The sequence below is a fragment of the Lithobates pipiens genome, unplaced genomic scaffold (genome assembly GCF_037356315.1).
Source record: "Lithobates pipiens isolate NorthernLeopardFrog02 unplaced genomic scaffold, aLitPip1_a1.2 Scaffold_13, whole genome shotgun sequence".
Classification (NCBI taxonomy): domain Eukaryota; kingdom Metazoa; phylum Chordata; class Amphibia; order Anura; family Ranidae; genus Lithobates; species Lithobates pipiens.
The window spans coordinates 436,635,044-436,659,429 of NW_027507718.1; the positions used below are offsets into that span (position 1 = coordinate 436,635,044).

Sequence of the window (24,386 nt, forward strand, 5' to 3'; positions counted from 1 at the left end):
ATACCTAGCCATCCACATGTTGCCCACATCCCTGGTGGTCCTGGGGGCTTCCCTGGTAGTCCAGTGTGGGCATCCGAGGGGGGGCTGCTCTGATAAACAATCAGCACAGACCCCCCCCTGTCAGGAGAGCCGCCGATCGGCTCTCCTCTACTGTCGTCTCTTAGATGCGAGTGAGGAAAAGCTGATAAAGAGCTTTTCCTGTTTAAATCATGATCAGCCATGATTGGACATAGCTAATCACGTGGCAAAGAACCCCTGCTGGAGGCTCTTTACCGAGATCGGTGAAGCGGTGTGTCAGATTGACACACCACACCACTGATCGCCGCGATGCGCACCCCCACAATGCCCCCACACAGCATGTTATGCTGAAGGATGTCATATGATGCCTGTCAGGATAATAAAACCACTTCCCGGACGTCAGTCTTCTATTGACCGGGTGGGAAGTGGTTAAAGAGGGATTCCTCCCATGGCACTGCCGAAAAAATGCCTGGACACACTTTGACTAATAAATCCTTTATGGATATTAGCCAAATGTACGCCAATTCTCACATGGGTAGAGCAACAGGTAAATAACCCCTACCGTCCTGCAGGTGATGAAATCTTTGATCTCAAACGTGGACGTGAGGGTTACAGCAAAAAGGGGAGGTTCTAATAGTTCTAGATGTTCTACAGAGCTTTTACATGGAAAGAATCCTACTAGATTACTGCACATGCTAATTATTTCACATAGTGGACATTAATACGAGAAGAGTAATTAATTAGGGTATTATATAGTGAACAGGCTGGGGCATTGAGTTAACAACTGTTATAAATCGTGAGTTCTAAACATTGTCATATTATATTTTTGGTACAGATTATTTTTTCTCTCATAGGTTTATAAATCCTTGTTAATATTAAATTAGTATTAATTTATATATATATATATATATATATATATATATATATATATATATATATATATATATATATATATAGACTTTTAAATATAGAAAAGTTAGAATGAATGGTTTTAAAATCAGGGGAAATCTACATGTTTCACTTTCAGATGTTTATGCCAGATATTTATTATCAAAGTTTATGCTGAGAATGCAATGTTTGACATTTGGATGACAGCGGGTGAATTTGTGTTGATTTCGGTGTCTTTCCTGCCTTTTCTAGTATAAAGTACGTGGTGAATAACGTCTCATGATCGTCTCCATTCCCTGTCGATGCTTCTTACAGGGAAATGCATCGGATGGAGCAACTATCAGTGACATCACCACTAGGGATGGGCGAACGGTTCGGCCAGAGCATAAGTTCGGGTCGAACTTTCGTTGTTTGGCGAACAGCCGAAGAAACGGGTCATTCGGCCCCCCAAACCAACCACAATGCTTTGCAGCGCTGAACAGTGCACTGCAAGCCCTGATTGGCTAAAGAGGTGAAAGCTTCAGCCAATCAGGGCACAGAGCACTGTCAGAGTCATGATTGGACTTTATCCAATCGTGTCATTCCCACCCTACAGTATAAAAGTATTCTTCAATGGCAGCTATTTTCAGTGTGATTTTGGCGTGGAGAGAGATAGAACAGGGCTCTGTTTAGTGCTATCAGTTAGTTAGTGTGCTATTTTGCTTCCATTGACAGTGTACAATATTAGTTTAGTGTCAGTCTAGGGATAGTGTGAGTGTAGTGAAGAGGACCATCATTTAGCTTTGCATAGTGTGCAGTTAGATTATGGACAGCTCATATAGTTTCACTGTAGTGTAGTGAGACCGCGTCATTCATACATACATTAGTGTGGAGTAGGGACAGCTCATATCGTTTCAGTGTAGTTTAGTGAGACTGTGTCAGTAATCTTGACATTAGTGTATAGCTAGAGTGGGGGCAGTTCAGATAGCGTCAGTGTAGTGATGGTTGAACACCATCTATTTGATTGCGTTACTGCCAGTTTAACGCCATTTACTTCTGTGTGCTTTACTGCCAGGTTAATGCCATATAGTTCTGTGTGCGTTACTGTCAGTTTAACACCATGTAGTTTTGCGTGCATTACTGCCAGTTTAACTCCATATAGTTCTGTGCGTCACTGTACGTTTGGCGCATTATATTGCAGTATATTACAGTGTATCCCTGGAGTGTGTGTGTGTAGTGTGAGTACTCAAACTAAAGTGCACCAAACACCTCTTTACATTGATTAAAAAGTGCATCTACGTACACATTTCAACTTTTTTACATTTGTTTATAAGCACCGCCCCTCCCAATAATGTCTGGGAGGACAACAAGGAGTGGCAGACATTCCCTTGGCACTGTAAGGGGGCCAGCAGCAAATGTGTCTACAGGCAAAGGTGGACGTGGTGGACTGGCTTACTAAACCTTCCTCATCCTCTGTCATGCAAGCAGAGACAAGTGCGCAGTCCCCTACAGTTGCCAGAGAAGATAAACCTGCCTCCTTGTCCACATCTATTCCAGCCATAGCCCCAACATCAGCCACTGAGGAGTCAGCTGAGTTATTTGACCACAGCTTCAGCCACTTGCTCCTTGATGATGGCCAGCCATTACTGGATTCAGATGTTGGTTCTGAGGTTGAGGATGACAGGAACATGAGCCTAGAGGGAAGAACTCTGGTAAACAAATTGGCATTCATGTTCCCCAAGCTGCAGCATATTGCCAAGTTGTCTCCAGTGGTAATGATGAAGATGGCAGAAATGGAGATGATGATGAGGTCACTGATGCGACTTGGGTTCCAGATAGAGCATAGGAGGAAACTGAAGGTCTGGTGGCACAACCCCAAGGAGGCCGACATCAAGAAAAATTAGAGAGCAGCCACCCTATTCCATCATATTCTGCAGCGGTTATCTCCCGGCCCACTCCCCAAAACTCAGCTGTCTGGGCCTTTCTCAGCACATCTGCAGCAGATCGCACTGTTGCTATCTGCAAACTGCCAATTGGCAAGAGCACCTAAAAGCCACACAAAAGGGGCACAAATCTGTTCCTCCTCCTTACCCACTTCAGTCTGCCCCTGCGATACCGAGTCATTACTTTTCAGCAGCCTCCACTGACAGGGATGATGGTATAGCACAGGGTGTCCCAGGTCCTAGCAGCCCATCTGCCAACAACACACCACCAGCTGTAGAATGTAGCTGGCAAATTTCTCTGCCCCATCTGCTGCAGCAGAAAAAAAAAAGTCCTTACAACCCACATCCCCAGAGTCTGAATGCAAGCTTGTCAAAGCTGATCTCTCCAACTTCTGCCTTTCAGCCTGGTGGATTCTGCCCCCTTCCGTGAATTCACACAATGTGCTGTACCACAATGAAAGTTCCCCTGTGCACAGATTCACAGCCCAGGTAGCTTATTTCTTTGTTACCTACCGTGGGCTATGCGTATTTGCAAGGGTGAGCTTAGTACAGTACAGTACAGAGGAACACTGATCGATCTCCTCTCCGCTGACAAGATGTGGATCTGTGTGTTTACACACACAGATCCACTTCCCTGCTCTGTGAATAGTGGGTGCCTGGTGGACATCGCGGCCACCAGGCACACACATCAGCTCCTGAGTGACGAGGCAGGCGTGCGCCCCCTAGCGTCCAGGAAGCCGAGGACGTCATATGACGGCCGCCCAGGATGAGAGAGCCATCTTGTGGCCATCATTTGACTATATGGAGAAATCTCTTGTGCAAGGGACAAAGTTGACGCAGTATTGGATGCCCATGTCCCTCTATGATAGACCTCACTGCATGGGCTCAGGAACACAGTTCACAGACAGTTGCAAAAATGCAAGTTAAAGGATAAATTTACCTTTAAAAAAAAAAAAAAATTCACATTCTTTTGCAAGTAAAAAAATGTGCATTTATAATATTTTTTACTTGGAGCCTGGAAAGCATTGCACCAGCGATTAGCAGATTGCTGGTACCATGCAGGACTCCTGCAGATTTCTCAGTGCATCTATCTGCTCGTACCTCGTATGGGCAGACAGCTACACACTGACACAAATAATGAATGAACTACCAGAGCGTTCAACAGCACCATGGTAGTTCATTGAAACTACAAGCTGACAGACTCAAAGGTTGTTGGGAATTTTAGTTTCCTATTGACAGAATACTGTGAATGAATGATGTGGCATGGCGGACAAAGCCCCTCATGGCCACGTTTATTTCAAGCAGCGACTGTGGGTGCTGGGAGAAGATGCAGCTATTGGAACATGTTAAACGTTCCACCATAGTGGAAAACTGTTCTGTGGTCAGATTAATCTAAACTTGACAGTTTTTTAGTTTTTTGTTTTTAACCATGGGTGCCGCTTCCTTTAGACTAAAGAAAAGAGGGACCTTCTGGCTTATCAGTGCTCAGTTCAAACGCCTGCATCTCTGATGGTATGGGGGTGCATTTGGGTATAGAATGGGCAGCTTGCACATCTGCAAAAGGCACCATCAATGGTGAAAGATATATCCAGGTTTTAGAGCAGCACATGCTCAGGCACTGTCCATCGAAATATTTCAGTCCTGCTATAAGTCGCTGATCGACGTCATTACTAGTATAAAAAACAAATAAATAAAAATTCCAGTATATATCTCATAGTTACAGACGAAATTGTTATATAGATCCTACTTCACACCATGTTTACTATACAAATTAAATAGATTACCCTCTGCATTATGTTCTCGATGCGGTACGGCAGATGGCACATTCTTTCATCTGATGTGGGAGTGCATCCAGATTAGAAAGTTCTGGTCGGAGGTCATGGCCTTCATCAGCACCTTAACTCAGATACCTAATATTTGCGGTGGTTACTGGGATATATTGATGATGACAATATATCCAAGAATGTACAAACTTTTCTGCATATAGTATTATTTTATGCCAAAAGATCGATAACCATCCACTGGAAGTCTCAGTCCGCACCCAATATCACCTTTTGGATTACTACCATTAATCATGCAATACCATTATATAAGTTGACGTATGAGTCCAGAGGATGCCCAAAAAAATTCCTTAAGATTTGGGGCTCTTGGGTCAGCTCCGAAAGTACCATACCACCACCTCCTTGAAAGATTAATGGAAGCTTCTTGATCATTACTTGGGTCCATTTAAGCTGAATAGATATGTAACCCTTAGGTTGTCACATACCCACTATGTGTATACCAGTTTACCAGACTATGTAATGGTTTGAGTGATGTTCACTCTATATGCAGTTTGTTTTCTGTGTTTGTTGTGTATGAAAATAAATAAAAATTCTACTTTAAAAAAATATATATATCTCATAGTTTGTTGACTCTATAACTTTTGTGCAAACCAATCAAAATATGCCCTTTGGGATTATTTTAATGAAAAATATGTAGCAGAATACCCGTCCCAACATTTTTGGAAGTGGAGTTGTAGTTTCCCAACTTTTTTGAGATGTGTGTTGCTGTCATAAGTACCTTATTTTTTTTCTTAAAATGGTATATTTTCTCATTTGATAAGTTTTCTATTGTGAATAAAATATGGGTTTATGAGATTCTCAAGTCATTGCATTCTGTTTTTATGTAGATTTTACAGTGTCCCAACTTTTTTGGAATTGGGATTGTAAAGTCAATGCAGCATTTTTGGACTTGAAGAAAGGTGTTGGGGACCTTTTAGATCCATTATACAACAAATGCCCCTTTTGCCTTTTGCAAAACTATGGCTATGAGTGGAGGTTTGCTAGTCTTTGAACGGAGGATGGCAGGTTGGACAACATGAAGGGAGGGAAGGGGGGTAGGCAGAGATAGAAATTCTAGCTTGTAGCCCCTGGATACCACGCTCTAAACCCCATTTGCTGCAAAAGCCAACAAATACCCTCCACCATGAGAAGGGACATCCCCTCATTGTCTTATTCGCAGGTTGTGAGGATTTGGATTGGCAAAACTTATGGCAGAACTGAATCTTCTTTTATTTTTGAAGTAGAGGGCTTCCCAGACTAACTTTCTTTTGCTGGGGCAAAAGGGTGCTTTTCCCCCAGGTATGTCCCTGATAAAGTTATCTAGGAATGCTCAAAAGATACATTCCCCATCAAAGAACATGTGCAGTAGCCACTTCTTGCACTGGTGTTCTGCAGACAAACATTTGAGCCAAGGGGCTCTCAGCATGTGTAAAGATAGGAGACCAATTCCGGATATTAGACAAATGATATCTGCAAGGCCATCTGCTAAATACAGTAGGGCCACAGGTATGAGCTCCAGTTGGGGAATGGAATGATCCGTTAACAACCACGATCTCTAGGCATATCCTTGCACCTGACACTTAAGGTCTTGCAGACCATGGCTGGTTGTAGGTCAGGGCGCCCGAGGGAGAGTAGGGCTTGGAAAGAGGCTTTTAGACATTTATCCACAAGATCTTTAAAACTAGGATGCTCTCTACAGGGACAGGGGTCACTCAATTCACATTCAGTCGGATGGCGCCCTGGCTTATATCAACCATCAATGGGTAACCATGGGTCTTGTTGCTCAAATAAATAGAGAAACACTGAGTGCTGGTTCACACCAGCGCAATGTGGGAACCAGTGTGTTTTCAATGCGAACCGCTGCGGGTGTCAACAGAAAGTTAATGACACCCACAGATCAGTTCACATATCGCAGTGAATTCAGACAGTAACCTGAACCCATGCGATTAGATTCTGGTACAGACAAAAAAGGGCCCTGCACGATTTTGGTCCAGAATGCGATGCAAATTCAGTGATACAATCTGTATGTCTGAATTCACATTGCACAGACATCACATGCGATGTCTGACATCGATATAGTGTGAACCAGCACTAATAGGGAAACAGACAGACATCATCCCTCTGGTGGGCATACAATCAAAGGGATCTTCGGGGTCTGGCTTCCATCAGTTGGGTGCAGTAAAACACCCAGCTAATTCACACAGTACACCAAGTGTCTGGAGAGCGCCCCAGCAGAGCTCAGTGCCTATATGTCACATTACAGACCATCCTTGCGACCTCCACTGTGCAGGGTCCAGATACAACCTCCCAGAAAATAAATGCAAATAAATGGAATTACTTCTCATAGAATAAAAATTACATGCATTCTTCTAGGATGCTAGCAAACAGCTGGTGCATGATGAGAGTGGGAGAATTTATACTAGGTTCTCTTATGCCACGTACACACGATCGGAAATTTGGCCAGCAAAAGACCGATGAGATCTTTTGGTCGGAAAATGTGATCATGTGTATGCTCCATCAAACTTTTGCTGGCTGAATTTCGGCCAGCAAAAGATTGAGAGCATGTTCTCAATTTTTCGGTCAGAAAAAGTTCCTAACCGAAAATGCGTTTGTGTGTATGCAATTCTGACGCACAAAAACTCACGCATGCTCACATTCAACTACGAGAGGGAAGCTATTGGCTACTGGCTATTGACCTTACTTTTTCTAGTCCCGTTGTACGTCACCGCCTTCTTGACAGGTGGAATTTGGTGTGACCGTGTGTATGCAAGACGGCTTGAGCGAAATCCTGTCGGGAAAACCATCAGAGCTTTTTCTCGACCAAAATTCCAATCGTGTGTACGCGGCATTAGAGCTTTGCTGTCAGTGTCCAATCTCCTGAAGGGAGCATCATAACCCAGAGTCTCAGAATACCTGCCACCTATGTCCCTTAATGAATGTTTAAGGAAAAACTGTTTCTATAAAATGTGAACTCTGATAAAAAAATTTAAGAAATTACCCCCCTGGGTGATTTTATTGAAGTAGTAAGAGAAATCACACCATTACAGGATCAGATGATAATATAAATACAAGGGAAAAACAAAAACATTCTGTTAATGCTATTTACAGACTACATGTAATTTTTGGTTTTGTTGATTTTAAGTAGTTAGTCCAATGGACTTCTATAGCACAAACTGCTTTAATAGAAGCAACAGAGAGGTTACAGTTGTGTTCACCGCAAAGTGAGTAAAACCTCACTTGGCTTTCTGAAGCTAGTTTTAATAAGCACCACATAAACTCTGCAATTTCAGTAATGCCATTTGTAAAACTTCTTGGTCTGAACATATTCATGGTGAACTCAAGGCACTTGACCTCATCAGCACAGACAGTATTAATTAAATAGCATGTAAGCTAAGGAGCGGAGGAAAATGTCCTGGTGCTATGCATTCTATACCACTTGTCAACAGGTGTAAACTATTGCATTTTATTAGAACTTCATTTGAGTTTGTAGCCAGACTAAAAATCAAGGCAGGGAAGCATGCATTACTTGAGAGGAACAGGGTGATCTCAAATTACTGCACTTGGCAATGTTTCAGGAACTATTTCCATCTCTAAAGAGGGTAACTTATCCTTACTTCAGCAGCAGCCAGTGATGTCACCTCCATCAGGTTCATTGCTCGGAAAGCAAACACAGCAGCTGCCAGCACTGCAAGAGAATGTGGAACATTTCAAACGCTGACCTACTAATTATCATTAGAAATAATTCATCATTTCTGCTCTGAGCTGTGAAATACATGTATCCATACAATACTACAGATGTCTGCAGCCAGCAGAATGAACATCCTGTGCATCTGAGTAAATAGAGCATAGTGATGGCTCACAGCAGTTGTAGAATTACTGGTCTCAAATGTCACAGGCTGACTTAGGACTCTGAGGAAAAGAGGGAGTTGTAGTTCAATAGTAAAACTATGTGTAATACCAAGATCAGGAATAAATGACATACTTGCCATGGTTGGTGCTCACAACAGATCAGCTGGCAGCGAAAATCCTACTTCATCCTCTCAGCTGCTGCCATTTAGTCAAATTACGAATTCAAGGGGAATGCTTAAGTGACAATCCTGACCTCTCATTCCATTATGGAGGAAAACCAGAGGGTGGGGTTGTCTCTTCTACCTTCTACTGTTAAAGACCACCACTATTAGCAATAGCCTGGAGTGACACTATAACCCACCCTAAAAAGAATCTTTAGTATTTGGAAGAATGCTCTCTAAGGCTAGGTTCAAACCTGTGTGAGTGGTGCAGCTACGGGACCTGTACAAATTCCCGTGGCTGCAACCACCCGCATAGTGACACGCAGCAATCGTGGGCGGGTGCCATTAATCCTAATGGTATGCCGCCTGCACTGGAAATCGTACCCGCAAGCTTGAGCGGAAATCCGTCAGAAGAACCATCCAAGATTTTTCAGACGGAAATTCCGCTCCTGTGCACAGGGCATTAGATAAGCCCACTGGCGATCATATACTTTAAATACAGTGACAAAAGAAAAGATAAAGCTTCAAATTAAAAACAAGCTTTCACAGAAACTCAAAAGGTAATCTGTGTCCTAAGTGAAAAACAAGTAAAAGCAAACAGGGTGCAGGAAAGTTTTAAAAAAAACTGTTACATTTAATAAACAATTAAAAAACAACATATTGCTTGTAATCATTCATCTTGGCCCCACTCACATTTGAAAATGGGGCTTTAAGCAAGTACATACAGAAGACCCAGCATGGATTCCTTGTAAACAGGGCCATCCTAATGAGCGGGCACACATGGGCACTGCCCAGGGGCCCCTGCACTTTCCCCAAAGCAGCTGCTCCTTGAGCCCACGGTGACTGGAAATTGGAGGCCCCATGCAGCGGGACTCCGTGCTGTGCAAAATGATCGCTATTACTTCACAGCTAGCAGGGAGGGGTGGCGCCGGAGCACCAGTGATGCTCTGAACTCGCCCCATGTAGCTTGAATGCTCAAGACCCGGAGGCTGCAGGGTAGGAGCTGGAGTGGGAACTGCTGAGTCGGCAGCACTGAGAGCCCGCCAGCGGAAGTGGCATTTTGGATGGTGTCATGGTGAGCCTAGCTATCTAGCACTGTTTGCACCGAAGGGCTTGGAATGCCCGGAGGGATGTTCCCTCCTCCGCCCCTCCTTCTGCTTGCATGACTTGATTGGTATAGGCGAGTCCTTGTCACAGTGCTGGAGGTGGGCACATAGCCAAAAGTTCACATGCACTGCATCTCCACTGGAAAAGGGGGTACTACATGGATGGAATAATGGTGCTGGGGGATATCAAGGGTGTATGGGGAATACAAGGCTAAGGGGGGAGCAATGCTTGGGGTATCTTGAGTGGCTATAGTGCTAGAGGTATCACGGATGCAGTGGGGTCACAATACAAGGGGTATCTTATGGTATATGGCAACAGGGCTGGGGGGAATATCTAAGGTGCAGAGAGGGATCAGATTTCTGGGGGGAATATCTGGGGTGTAGAAGGGTCTGAGTGCTGGAGGGATATCTGGGGTGTAGAGGGGTCAGAGTGTTGGGAGGATATCTGGGGTGTAGAGGGGTCAGAGTGCTGGGGGGACATCTGGGGTGTAGCGAGGTCAGAGTGTTGGGGGGATACAGTATCTGGGGTGTAGAGGGGTCACAGTGCTGGGGGGATATCTGGGGTGTAGATGGGTCAGAGTGCTGGGGTGATATCTGGGGTGTAGAGAGGGATCAGAGTGCTGGGGATATCTGGGGTGTAGAGAGGGATCAGAGTGCTGGGAGGAATATCTGGGGTGTGGAGGGGTCACAGTGCTGGGGGGATATCTGGGATGTAGAGGGTTCAGAGTGCTGGGGGGATATCTGAGGTGTAGAGGGGTCAGAGTGCTGGGGGGATATCTGGGGTGTAAAGGGGTCAGAGTACTGGGGGGGGATATCTGGGATGTAGAGGGATCAGAGTGCCTGGAGGATATCTAGGGTGTAGTGTGGTCAGAGTGCTGGGGGGATATCTGGAATGTAGAGGGGTCAGAGTGCTGGGGGGATATCTAGGGTGTAGAGGGATCACAGTGCTGGGGGGATATCGGGATGTAGAGGGGTCAGAGTGCTGAAGGGATATCTGGGGTGTACAGGGGTCAGAGTGCTGGGGGGATATCTGGGGTGTACAGGGGTCAGAGTGAGGGCAAGTATGCCTGGAGGGAGTCCACCTCTCCTTAAAAGCACAGGGATGTATGTGATGCCCAGCAATAGCACAATGGTAGCAAAGGCATCCAATGCACATCACAAACACACAGATTTAGAACCACAGTATATACAGAGGTCCCTTGGTGTAGGCACTGCAGCTTATGTATATATTTGCAAATGCGTGCAAACCAAACCCTATGTTTTTAATGTAAACTGTTAGACAGGGCCAATGTGTTGTTTTGCAGGCTAGCTGGTAATTGTGCTGGGAAATCCTTGGTTTACGATGTACAGAGGGATTCCTTGTGATTAGCTGCAGGCGAAAGCCCTATTGAAAGCAAAGGGAGTCAGACGAATCCTACAGCTAATCGTGGCCCCTCGCATGTAATCACTTAAAGCGGTCCTCCACCCTGAAGTGGAAGTTCCGCTCATCTGATCCCTCCGGTGCCACAATCTACACCTTTCAGGGGGGAGGGTTGTGCAGTTACCTGGATAATCCAGGTATCTGCACCCACTTCCGGGACAAGACCGCCGCAGATGCCCCCCCCCCCCCCCCGTTGTGTTCTGGGAAACACACAGTTCCCAGGACACAGCGGGGACCAGCAGAGACGAGCAGCGCGACTCGCGCATGCGCAGTAGGGAACCGGGCAGTGAAGCCGCAATGCTTCACTTCCCAATTCCCTGACAGAGGATGGCGGCGGGTGCAGCAGAGAGATGAGCGATTGCTTATCATCTGCCGCCGACTTTGCTGGACCCTGGGACAGGTAAGTGTCAATTAAAAGTCAGCAGCTGCAATATTTGCAGCTGCTGGCTTTTAATATTTTTTTTTAAAGGTGCAGAACCACTTTAAGCAATTACCTGCAAGTTATTGGCCCTGGACTCAGACTGTCTGTGCTAAATTAGCAGGAACACCCGCTGGGTCTCCTGCATGTAGACAAGTAGAGGTCTAAATGTACTTTTTCATTTATGGGCTGACAGATTACATAATAGATTATGTCATGTGTGTTATTTTTCTATACTTTTATGTTCCCTAGGTGGTTTAAACACATTGTTTTACATACTGTATTCTAATCATAGGGAAGACAAAACATATTATTGTCTGGATCAGTGGAATGTAGAGTATATGAATAAACAGCTGGGGAATCCAGCAATGGAGGAAATGGAGGGAAGAAAGTGGCTTCTGAAACATTCTGAAGCAAGGTTTGTAGTACACTCCGAGAAGGCAGCCCGCTGATAAAATGTCATCCAGCAGACACGAGCTACCATCTGGAGTGATCATTCATACGTATCCTCCAGCTGACACCTAACGCATGACTCACTTTGCCAATTAGCAAACTTTTACGTGAATGAGATATGTAAGAACCTTTTCCAAACATTAATAAAGCAGACTGATATTATACTATTTTAAATTAAAAGGCGCCTCGCAGAATTGCACTTTTAGTATAAAGGGAACCGGTCATGATAGCTGTCACCAGTCACATATGGGATTCTCACTCCTGTGCTGTTTGCTGCAACTGCCTGACTCCCTAATGGTTCTAGTACTGGGACAGATTGGACCTTTGCAGCACTCCACAAGGCGACATGCATCATGTTCACTAACTAGCAAAACATGAGGAAGTCAGGAAGTTGTAGCCTGCTGAACTGGCCAAGATTCAAACTGTGTATTGCCGACCTTAACCATGACAGCTAAAAGCCATTGTGACAGATCCCTTTCCAATGGGACTCTAGTCATGCTGCTAAATCTGCTGTTTGAAAAAATATATTTCCACAAATTTATCTATCAAAACATGTCATTCTGAATTCTGTTTAGACACTCTTCTGATTCACACGTCCCCAGAAATATAATCCATTATCATTCACGTCTCAAGTCACTCCACTACCCCAGCCTGTTCACTGCACTATTGAGGAGCTTTGCCACACTGCTCCATCACAGCTGTCATTATTATACTACACTGTACCAACCATGGGTGCTGTCCCTATCCATCGCCACCTCCCCTATACATGCGTCCGACCCCTTTCAGGATGCCAGATGCATGAAGTCTAATGCGGGATGGGCGTTTTTTTGAAGCACCTTATTAGAGCCAGATACTCTAATAGGCTTCAAAAAAGGATGGGCTCGGGGCGCAGAGAATGTGCTCGGAGCCCACACAGGTGTGTTAAAACAGCGAATGAATATTCGCTATTCTAACACTGATCCCCCTATTGGCCAATCAGGTGGTTTTGAGACCTGTCACCCCGATTGGCTGAAAGAACAGACCTATCAGACAGTACAGCCAGTACTGTAACTGGACTTACCTGCATAATACTTGATTGGCAATATAGTTAGGCTACCTCCCTGACCAAAGTCTGTGATTTCATAATTGTCAATATAGCACACCTGATACAAGGCAAACAGCAAAGTAATAACATAATAACACTAAATGCAATAGAATACATTTAGGGCTCATTCACACAGGAAAGCAGTGCAGGAAACCTGTGTTACATGCATATTTCCTGCATTGTGTTCAAAACACACTGGGTGTGCAATTGGCTGCCGGTGTCAATATAAATCTAACAACTTTACAAATGCAGTGCGTTTGCCTACACTGGATCAAAAGCTACCACAGTAGCATGCAATCCAGTGCAGTGCCTTTGCAATTTCAGTCCAGTTAAATGAATGGGCTGAAAATCGCACCTTACTGAATCAAACAGGAATTGCACAGGAACGCTGATCATGTTTCCTGTGTGATTCAGGTGTGAATCAGCCTTTACTGATTTAAAGAGGAATTCCAGGTATGGATATTTTATACTTAGTTACATTGGTCCAACTTGGGGGAGGATTCCCACATCCACATTGAATGTGTGGATGGAGGAATTGGGTCTTTTTTTTTTCTTTTCATTTAACCTACTTGTTGAAGGGAAAAAAAAAAGAATTATCATTATCTTTGGGCTGCCTTACCCTCTCAATTTGCCCTGGTGACTTATCCACAAAAGTCTAAATTTGGAGTGGTTACCAGAACAGGAATAGAGGGGAAATGCAATGTTCCCCATCACACGCTTCAACATCTTCCTTCATATTTTCTACAGACTACAATTACTTCTCATCCTTTAATGCGTCATTTATTTAGACAAAGCACAAGAGATTTGCTGAACCTGGAGTGAAACTCTCCCTGTTTACATAATATTTTTGTTAGCAACAGAGCAATACCGTGGCTTGCTATGGATTTCATTAACAAACATTAATAATACAAATAGTAAATAATGTAAACCAGATAATCCTACCAGCAAGAATTTCCAAGGAATTATAGCCAAGGATTCTGTCCCACAGTAGCAGCAGCTGATCGGTAGCCAGATAGCCAGAAAACGCTCGAACCATCCACTTGAACGAGATGCGTAAACTGAAACCGCAAACAAATAAAAAAAAGAGGTCAACATTTAAAGCCCAACTCTGGGAAATTTCCCGGAAAACTGGAAAATGCACCCTTGCTGAAAGGCTACATCTCCCCTGCAAGGGTTAACTGCTTGTTTATTTACCCGATCCTCTACTTTCCCGGCAGGCAATGCTCTACTTATTTTCTGATAGTGGACGGTCCAATGTAGGGCTATAGACCCTGCATCAATCTTGAGGAATTCAAGCGCTTAAGGCCTGTGAACCCAGGCCAGATCCAGGGCGGCACTGACCGGATCAATAAATACCAGCCCACATTCGGCCCATGTGTATGGCAGCCAGTCCGATAGAAGTCGGCTGTATGGCCGGCTTCTGTCGGACAAGCATGCTGGAAAACCAGCAGCCAAATGGCTCCCCATCAGCGCTCTCAGTCAACAGCTGAGATTCCTGATGGGAGTGTTCTGGCAGGGGCCATGCCCCTGTCAGAACACAACAGCTCACTGGGGAATATCGCTGTATTAACTTCAGATCGTTAGTACAGCATCTCCAGCGGAAGCGGACAGTTTTTTTTCCGTTCATCCCGCCAGGCTGAATGGAAAAAAAAAACAACGTATAGTATGTACCAGGCTTTAGACACTGGAGCATGAGGAAGAGGAGAGAGGACCAGTCTAGCAACACAGAGGAGAGGAGAATTGCGCAATTCTTAGGGTTGATTTTCAGTTTTCCTGGAGGTGGGTATTAAGTAAAAGCTTTTAAATGTGTATTGCTTTTCATCAATTGCTACATAATGATTAATTTAAGAAATTTTTGCTAAATAGCATATGTTGCTTGCAGCTTTGCCATGCTCCTTCTAGCTCCTAGTTCTGAAATGTACCCATCTTATTATATAGAGCCGTCAATTTACGCAGCGCTATATATATATATATATATATATATATATATATATATATATATATATATTACACTCACATCAATCACTGCCCACAAGGAGTTTACAATCTAAGGTCCCCAACTCACATTCATACATATATTAGGATCAATTTAAAAAGGAGCCAATTAACCTACCAGCATGTCTTTGGAGGGTGGGAGGAAACTGGAGTACCCGGAGGAAACCCATGCAGGTACAGTTAGTGTTGTGGTTGGGATTCGAACTGATGAACCTAGTGCTGCTAGGCAGAAGTGCTAACTCTTTTGCCACTGTGCCGCCCAGCCTTTTCTGCACAATTTTCCCAATTCAGTGGGTTCATTTCTTCAATCTATTAACAGGCCCAGAAGCCTTTAATTTAGCTAATGAGTTAATGATATTGGATGATTAAACAATGGTGCTTATTACCCCAAATAATAAATCACTAATGGCTAAACATCTTTCATACCTGGGAAACACCCTTAGTGCACTGAAGACGCTCTGATTTGTATTCCTCATAAACTAGTAAGAGTAAGTACTCTCAGTGATTAAGCCAAAGTAAGAATTAAGGCTCCTTTTTGACTGAAGGTCACATTGCAGCAATCTCTGACAAACGATCTGCGGTTGATTACTTTTCAGAGGGCAGCTAGGCAGCTGCATCCAGATGTTCAGGAGGGGATCGTGCATTCTTAAATTCCTGTTTTTGTTTGTTTTTTTATGCTATGGCAATTGTGAATGAAATTAACATGCTGCAATTGTTTGCCCTGTGGTTGCAGAGTGGCTCCATTCACTTGAATGGGCGGGACTGATAAGTTGTACTGCATGTAAGCTCGACAAGCCCGAAAAAAAAAAAAAGTGCCACAAATGCGATGCTTTGCATTGTGATCACAGCATCTGTACAGCCCCTTTGCTGCATGTTAGGTCTTGACTGGTAAAATCTAGGCTCAATCGCCTGTTTTAGTGTATGAAGAGGCCTTATGCCGCGTACACACGACCGGACTTTCCAGCAGACTAGGTCCAATGGAATCAGTCCGTCACACAATCTGATCGCGTGTGGGCTAATCCGATCGTTTTTCATAAAAAAAAATAAAAAATCAGACGGGCCTAGAAATAGAACATGTTTCATATCTGTCCAACGGACTCAATCCCTATCGGGAAAACTGTTCATCTGTATGCTGGTCCGACAGACCAAATACGACGCAAGGGAAGCTATTGGCTACTGGCTATTGAACTTCCTTTTTTTAGTCCCGTCTTGCGTCATCACGTTCAAAACGAACAGACTTTCGAACAGACTTAGTCCGTTCTTGTGTGACCAAGTCAGTTCGTTCGGAAAGTCCTTAGGAACTGTACGGCGGCATTAGTTTGTTACAGCTTTTCACATTATAATACATTGACTGCTTTAGGTGATAACACATTGCAAATAGGCACCCCCCCCTTCCAAAAAACTCCCCAAAAACCTACGGTTGTGCGCCGATCTCTCGAAGATGATAGAAAAGCTGTGGGAGATGTGTCTGAAGAAGGCTCTCAAACAGAAGACATAGTGACATTATTCCCTACAAAACACAAAGGAATAAATTTATCTCTGTACTGTAGAACATACGATGGAAAAACACAAACTATAACACTCTACTAAAAGTGCCTCATGATGCTCTATGCTTACCTACATGCTACAATAAAAAGGAAAATACTTTCCTATTCCTATCAAAAAGGAGGACAAAAGAAAATATGAAGGCCAAAACTAAGCCTATTAATAGTAGTATTCAGAGAAGATTACCCTCAAATATGATGACAATTTCCATCTAAGACTAATTTGCAATAAGTGTCCATTCACACTGGAGCATTGTGGTAACATGCAGTAAAACGTGCATTTTATCACATGAAATGATGTACATCGCCATCATACAGAAAAACACAACAAACAAGATTTGAATGCTGTTGCATAGCTAAAAATATGGTAAGTATTTTTTGTGTGTTGAGGTGTGCTGTCAGTAATTGACTGCCCTAACCTAATGCAACAAAGCAACACGTAGTGGGAAATGGCCCTACATGTTTTTTTTTTTTTTTTTGACAAATAGTTTATTAGTTTAGAATCAGAACATTCTAGTATATTAAAGGGCATATAAAATGTAATACCTGACTCCGGTAATTTATTTTACTTATTAGGGGGCCGGCCCATACAAAATGTATATTTTAGTTACACTGTAGATCAATGCTGGTAAATTTCTCACCAGCTTCCCTTATGAGGTGTACCAGTGGTGAGATCTGCCCACCAGAGTAGTCACCTCTGCTTCCCCTGTTGGTAAGTCCTGCTTTTCCTGCTGAATTCTCCATAGTATAAAATATGAGAAGAATTCATTAATATGTGTTATAGTACCATTAAATTGCTAAAACATAAACAAGGACGGTGGGTTATACTTGAGCTAGAACTGAAATTTTTATTTTTTAATAGAAGTATTCTTTTTTATTTTTTAAGGATAGATGTTTATTACTATTGGCTATACTTAATTCAATTACTGCTGTCATTCCTGCTGCACTTGTTGATAGTTGGCTGTAAGTCTATAACTGCTGTAGTGTGGGCACAGCTTGTTCCTTGCTAATGTCCCTTCAGACAGAGCATATAAAGTCTTGGCTTCGTGTATTCAAGCGAGGCTGACTTCAGTGAAAGGCAGACTGGTGCTATTCTGATGCTGCGCTGCTGCTTACATTTAGCTCCATTGCCAATAACTTCACAGCCTCAGAGTCTGCTTTCACTGAAGTCAGTCATATTTCTATATATAAGCATCTGGGACTTTGCAGCCCTCTGTCGGGCAAAAGGGGACATTAGGAAGCACTGCGCTTTAAATGGGGTTTCTCCAGAGGTTGCTAGGGGTTCCTTAAACAAGGAGCAATTTATGCCCCTCAGATGAGTTCCCCTTTGACATCACCATTCTTTTTAGCTATCTATACAGTAAGGGGGTAATTCTTCCCAATGACCACAAATGTAAGGAACATTCTTCCCTCTGACCATCACACAAATGTATTATGAATTGCAGATTTGCACAATCATTTTTAGCAGGGGTTCTCTGATACTGGAAATATATTTCAAGGGTTGTTCTGTGAGAAAAAGGTTGAGAAAGGCTGGTCTACACGCTACAGGTTGCTCTATAGCAAAATAATCCTATCATTACTTATTAGTCACCATAGAGTTTTACACACTGCCCGATTTCCTAGTACCCAGCATAACATGATAGTAACTCACAGATATATGGGAAGAGATGGAGTGGAGGCGAAAAAAGAAGCGCACATACATCTCCCGAAACACTTGATATAGTCTGGCGGGCTCAGGATACAGGAAACATAAAGGGGCAACTGAAAACATAGAAGTTAGAAATACATGAGAATACCAAGAATAGCTCAATTATTGTACAACATTGTACAAACCAAGTAAGCAATGGCCTATTCCAAAGTTCTGACCTTACATGCTAATTTTGTGAAAAGTAAGAGAGTGCCCTAATACTCCACCCCAACCCATTTATCTACAGATTCACTGCACTCCCAATCTGCTCCTTCACAGCGGGTACAAATAAAAATGTTAAATCTCCAGAGCTATGTGATAAGTCCCAACATGTTATCAGACTCTTATCTTGACATGTTAGTATATCTCTTGACATGTTATGTGGATAATGCACACCTCGTTGCCTTCCAAAGACTGGGGGAGTCCAAATGCACTGAAAGCATAGAAGAACAGAGCGCATATGCCTAGTGCATTATCCTCAATACATGTTTTATTTAATAAAAATGGAGGTGAATATACTCACAAACCAGTACTAGTGTCATAGCATTATCAAAAAAATAATCCGCTTAAATCCATATGCAAAAATCCACAATGCTTGTAGTCACATCGGCTAACGTGTTTTGAAGGTTTCCCTCTTCTTCAGAGCCTTTGTTTAGATATCTCTTAATGTAGAGGAACAAGGAAGCTACAGTATCTCACAAAAGTGAGCACACCCCCTCACATTTTTGTAAATATTTTATTATATCTTTTCATGTGACAACACTGAAGAAATAACACTTTGCTACAATGTCAAGTAGTGAGTGTACAGATTGCATAATGCTGCGTACACACGATTGGAATTTTGGTCTGAAAAAGTCCAGATGGTTTTTCCGACGGAATTCCGACGGGATATCGCTCAAGCTGTCTTGCATACACACAGTCACACCAAATTCCGATCGTCAAGAATGTGGTGATGTACAACACGTATGACGGAACTAGAAAAAGGAAGTTCAATACTCAGTGCACCACCCTTTGGGCTCCTTCTGCTAATCTCATGTTTGTAGAAGTTTGGTGAGAGAGACGATTCATGCTTTTCAGACTCGTGCTTATTCCAATCGTTTTACTGCTGTTCAGTTTGTGCTTGTGAGTTTGTATCTGGTTTTCAGTGCGTATAGTTGGTATGTATCTGTTTTTCAAAGCGTTCTTGTCTGCTCATTTCTGATTTTCAGCTCACTCTTCACAGGCCTTGCTGTTCTTCAGTGCGTTCGGTTAATTCTCCAGATGATGGACCCCATTTTTTCACTGTTTGTTGGCTTTGCTCACCCCTTATATTAGCAGACAGGACACCTGAATGTGGCAAGCCATCACTCCCGAGCAGAGGCTAGTCGCCACCTTGCGGTACTTGGTGATGGGGAGAAGTCTACAGGACCTCAAGTTCTCGACGGGCATCTCCCCCCAGGCTCTGGGGATCATTATTCCAGAGACCTGTTCTGCTATTATTCAGGTCCTGCAGAAGGACTATATTAGGGTAATTGTTTTATCCTTTAACATCACATTATATGTATTTAATGTAGGCTAATGTTTTGTATTTCTTTCGTCATTCTCTAATTACCCTGATTGTAATATGTTGTGAATGTCCCCTTTGTCCTCATGCATGCTGGAACCTTTTAATGCTCCTTTTTTGGCCTACATGCATATTTGCCTTCACTAACCTCCCCAGCATGCTATCCTGGGCCCATACACACCTAGCCTAGTCACTAAACAATGTATTTTGTCAGCTCCATTGTACTGCTTTACCCTAAACACCCCCTAGAATGTGTACAAACGTTATTGTTGTCCTTAAATTCATGCAGAGTGTCAGAGGCTTTTTTTGGGCTCACAAACACATTTAGAACCCTCCCCCATCTAAAATTTGGACAATGGGCCATCAGAGGGGGTGAGGAATCTGATAAGTGGACCTTATTTTTTTGTCTTTAAATACAAATTAAAATCAATGTTATACTGATGTTGGCCAAAAATGTTTGTGTCTAATCTGCTTGCAATGTTTATGTGCAAAATTAAATTTTTTTTTTTCTGTTTGGACTACACCGTTTCAACGCCAGAGGAATGGCAGACTGTGGCATCCCACTTTGCCCATCGTTGGGTTTTTCCCAACTGCGGAGGGGCAATAGATAGGAAGCATGTCCACATTGTCCCACCACCCCATCCGGGATCATACTATTTTAACTTTAAGGGGTTTCATTGTATCGCATTGATGGCGGTGGTGTCGGCGACATAAGAGTTTCTCTATGTGGATGTGGAGAAGAGAGGCCATCCCCCCCAGAGGACCCTCACCCCGGAAGAGGGTTTTTAATTACTGGCTTGCCAGAGCCCCGAGAAGTCATGGAGAATACCTTTGGGATAACGGCAATCAACCTGGCAGAGTACAAACTGAACCACATTGTTTTATGCTGCTGCATCCTGCCCAACTTTTTAAAAAGAAATGCTCCAAATTATATAGCCTCAGTTGGGCCTGAGGCCAGACTTCATGAACCAACACTGATGGCCCTGGAAGCTGTCCGTCCTGGCTTGCCCAACCAAAAGCGGCCGTGAAGTGCGTGAAAAATATGTGGAATATTTTACGGGTACATATTGCTATGTCAGCTAATTTGTAAATATTTTTTAAATTAAAAAAAAAATTGATATGATAAAATCTTCATTTGGATTTACTGCTTGTGTTTCTTTTATCGGTCTCTTAGGTTCTCCTAGTGCACTTGTAGTGCCAAGTGGTTTTCACATTATTTAAATAACACCCATTGTCACTGTAAATACCAACTTAATACAAAAAGAGTTATTGAGCATTGAAAGAAGAAGCCACACATTGTTGAGTAGAAAGCCTTTTTTCTTCATGCACATTCACATGTGCGTTTTATAAAACATCTCCCATCGTGGACGTGTTTTGTGGGTGCAACCACTTCCTCTCACCTACTAGAGTTGGGAGGAAGGGGTTGCACGCACAAAACACGTACATTGAAATCCCCTGATGACAGATAGCACATGTTGACACACTATGTGCATCTTCCAAATTTGGCCGAATCCAGGAATCTTTTTAGGATTTAGATTAGTCCTAAGCCCTTGTACACACGGTCGGAGAATCCGTCGGAATGTGTCCTATCGGACCGTGTTGTCGGATAATCCGACTGTGTGTGGTATGCATTGGACTGTTTCCGTCGGACCAAATTTTCCAACTTGTTGGAAATATTTTCCAACAAACTGGTCCAATAGGACATACTCCGATCATGTGTAGCCTACTCCGACAGACAAAGTGCCACGCATGCTCACATTCAAATTCCGACACGGAAGCGCTCGTTCAGGTAAAACTACTGCTCGTAAGCGATATAGCACATTTGTCATGCTAAAATGTTAAAAATTCATTCATGAAGCGCATTCTCTTGTTCTTTACAATGCTGCAAGAACTAACTTCTTTTGATGCTCATAGTCACACACACTTCTCCCGAACGAATTTCATTACTCTTTAACCATTTCAGCAATACAATTTTAGTTTGCGTCAAATCTACACAATTTTAGATTTTGTTTATTCTTTTTTGGATGGTTTTTTATTTTTATTTCCTAAAAATCTCCTTTAAAGACAGTTTGCTAATTTCTCCTTTTTTTGGGTGTTTTTTGTGTGTAAACTTACCACAACAACATTGTTTTTTTTTTATCTTTGGTTTTTCTTTTTTAATCTACAGGAGGTTGTTTAGTGTTGGTACCCCTTGTTATTCATTTCACTTTGTATTTTTGAAATGTACCTGCCTGCTCACAAATAAACTGGCCTTTTGGAAGGAAAACACATGCACAAGTATTTCATCAAACAAAAAAAACCTTTATTTTGGTCGCTATAAAATAAAAATAGGAACGCAGCGCTGGAGAAACTTCTTACTTTGGTGCAGCTTTTGGCCCCCAGGGCAGACATGAACAAATTAGAATATAAAAAATTGGTGGCCTGAGGAGTACATATCTCAGGGAGAGAAGTCTGGTCCTGAAGTCCTAGAGAACAGGAAATTCAGATGCCATTTATGTCCCCAGGATGTGGAGAGGCTGCATCTTCTGGCAGACCAGACTGAACCCAGGCCATCACTCTCTCGTCTTCCTTGGGCACTTCCCTCCAGGCATCCTTCGAAGGCTGTGGCTGGGCTCCTGTAGTTGGGGCACGAGGAGGAGGGCGTTGTTCCCCCTCCTGGCTGCCACTTGCCACAGCCTCCCTCCGACTGAGGTCTTCCTGTGTATGAAAAGGGGACATAGTTTTTGTTTTTTGATCATCAAATCACACCATTTTGTGCTCCTGGCTTTTGTTTATTGAATGTTACCAAATAGAACAGACTATCATTCTGAGCCCAGCATTTTTCTTTCCCGTCCCAATCATTTTTGGTCACTACTGTCTCTTGATATGTAAACCACTTAGATAAATCACAACTTACTGATCAATAAGAACATCTAGTTAACATCATTAAATGTAACACAAGAAATATGTTCAACAATGCAATACCTGTCTCAAGCTGGGCCCCACCACATGTTGCTGCCTGGAAGGCCCAGTTTGGACATCAGAAGCCTCAGCTGGGGGTGAAGGATGTCTTGAAGGAAGCCTGGAAAGTGGTGGCCTGAGTGGTGGCCTGGGTACCCCCTGGTCTACAAGAAAATGCAGCCTGTCAAAGTGAACCATCCTGGGGGAATAAACGGCATCTGGATCTCCTGCTCTCAAGGACTCCAGGTGCTTCTTTCTCTCCCTGAAATATGTAATCCTCATGGCCCCAATTTTGCTATTCAGATAGGCCATGTCTGCCGTGGGGACCATGATCCGCACCAAAGAAAGCAGTTTCTCCAGCGCTGCGTTCCTCTTTGTTATGTCGGCATAAAACTTGTTGTGGAACTGCCACAGGCAGGGCATCTCCTTGTAGAGTTCTAGGAATAGCCCCATAAAATTTTCATTTTGGAATGGATCCATATTGTCTGCAAGACACAACACAAGACAAACCCTCAAATACTAATAATGACGTTAAAAACCCTCCTAATCTTGTCCCAACATCGGCCTATATAGAAGCAGTCTAGTCTAGTGAAGCACCAAGTTTAAAATTTTACCTTCGTTTGCACGTTCGTGCCTCACTCTCGTCCCAGATTGTACGGACGATACACGCGTGTTGCGTTTTATATACAGTGTGCATGTGTGAAACTCCCGTCCCTGACGTTCTTTCTAGACTATTCCCTGCCCCTTCGCTTCTGGCGCAGTGGGGAGAGCACATGGCGGAGAGAACACAGGTGCACACTAATAATAGTTCCACTAACAAGGAGGGGGAGGAAAGCCCGGAGCCTGAAACGTCCCGATCCAGGAAGACAAGATTTAAGGCCTCAAATATGTCTTTTGGAGAGATGTTGGAGATGGTCGACATATTGAACAGGACCGACTATGATGGGAAGTATGGCCCTTACCCAAACCCAAATATCAGAAAGGCCAAGATCATGACTAAAGTTGTGAAGAGTCTTCATAAGAATTTTGGGGTACGCCGATCCAAGGATCAACTGAGAAAACGCTGGTCAGACCTGAAACTGAGGGAGCACGAGCAGTACCCAAGGATCAAGCTTGTTCTTAAAAAAAGTAAGTAGTTGTCGTGTGTTCATATGATTATTCTTGCTTGCATACTCCTCCATGTGCTTTGATTTCATGTTGTGCATTTTAAACTGGCCACTTTCAAGTTCATGGTTTCATTCGTTCGTAAGAAACATCGTTCTGCAGGGAAGTATTCCAGCTTAACAAAGTGTACCCAATAATGTTCTCACCTTGGCCCAAAAACTCAATTGTACAACACTTCCCAGCAATGTTTCAGATTCCTATTTCTGCCCTCTGTGTGCTAATTATTCTTTGTTTACATTCTCATAGGGGAGAGAAGACTCGGCAAGTATGAGGACACCAGGGACCACACCAATCCCAAAGAAGGCCAACTTCCAAAAGCACAAACAGAGGAGCAGGAGGAGGAGGAGGAGGAGGAAGGAGAGATCGTGGAGGTT

General features: G+C 43.3%; 1 protein-coding gene across 1 annotated transcript in view; it reads right to left on the reverse strand.

Moving 5' to 3' along the window:
• Positions 1-24,386, reverse strand: part of TBC1D19 (TBC1 domain family member 19) — a 259,514-nt gene that overhangs the window by 12,641 nt on the left and 222,487 nt on the right. Inside the window, exons 17-20 of the mRNA XM_077477677.1 lie at positions 18,330-18,439; positions 16,553-16,644; positions 14,082-14,197; positions 8,263-8,333 (exon numbers count right to left, since the gene is read on the reverse strand). Coding sequence (XP_077333803.1) covers positions 8,263-8,333; positions 14,082-14,197; positions 16,553-16,644; positions 18,330-18,439 — 389 coding nt within the window. The remainder of the gene's footprint in view (positions 1-8,262; positions 8,334-14,081; positions 14,198-16,552; positions 16,645-18,329; positions 18,440-24,386) is intronic.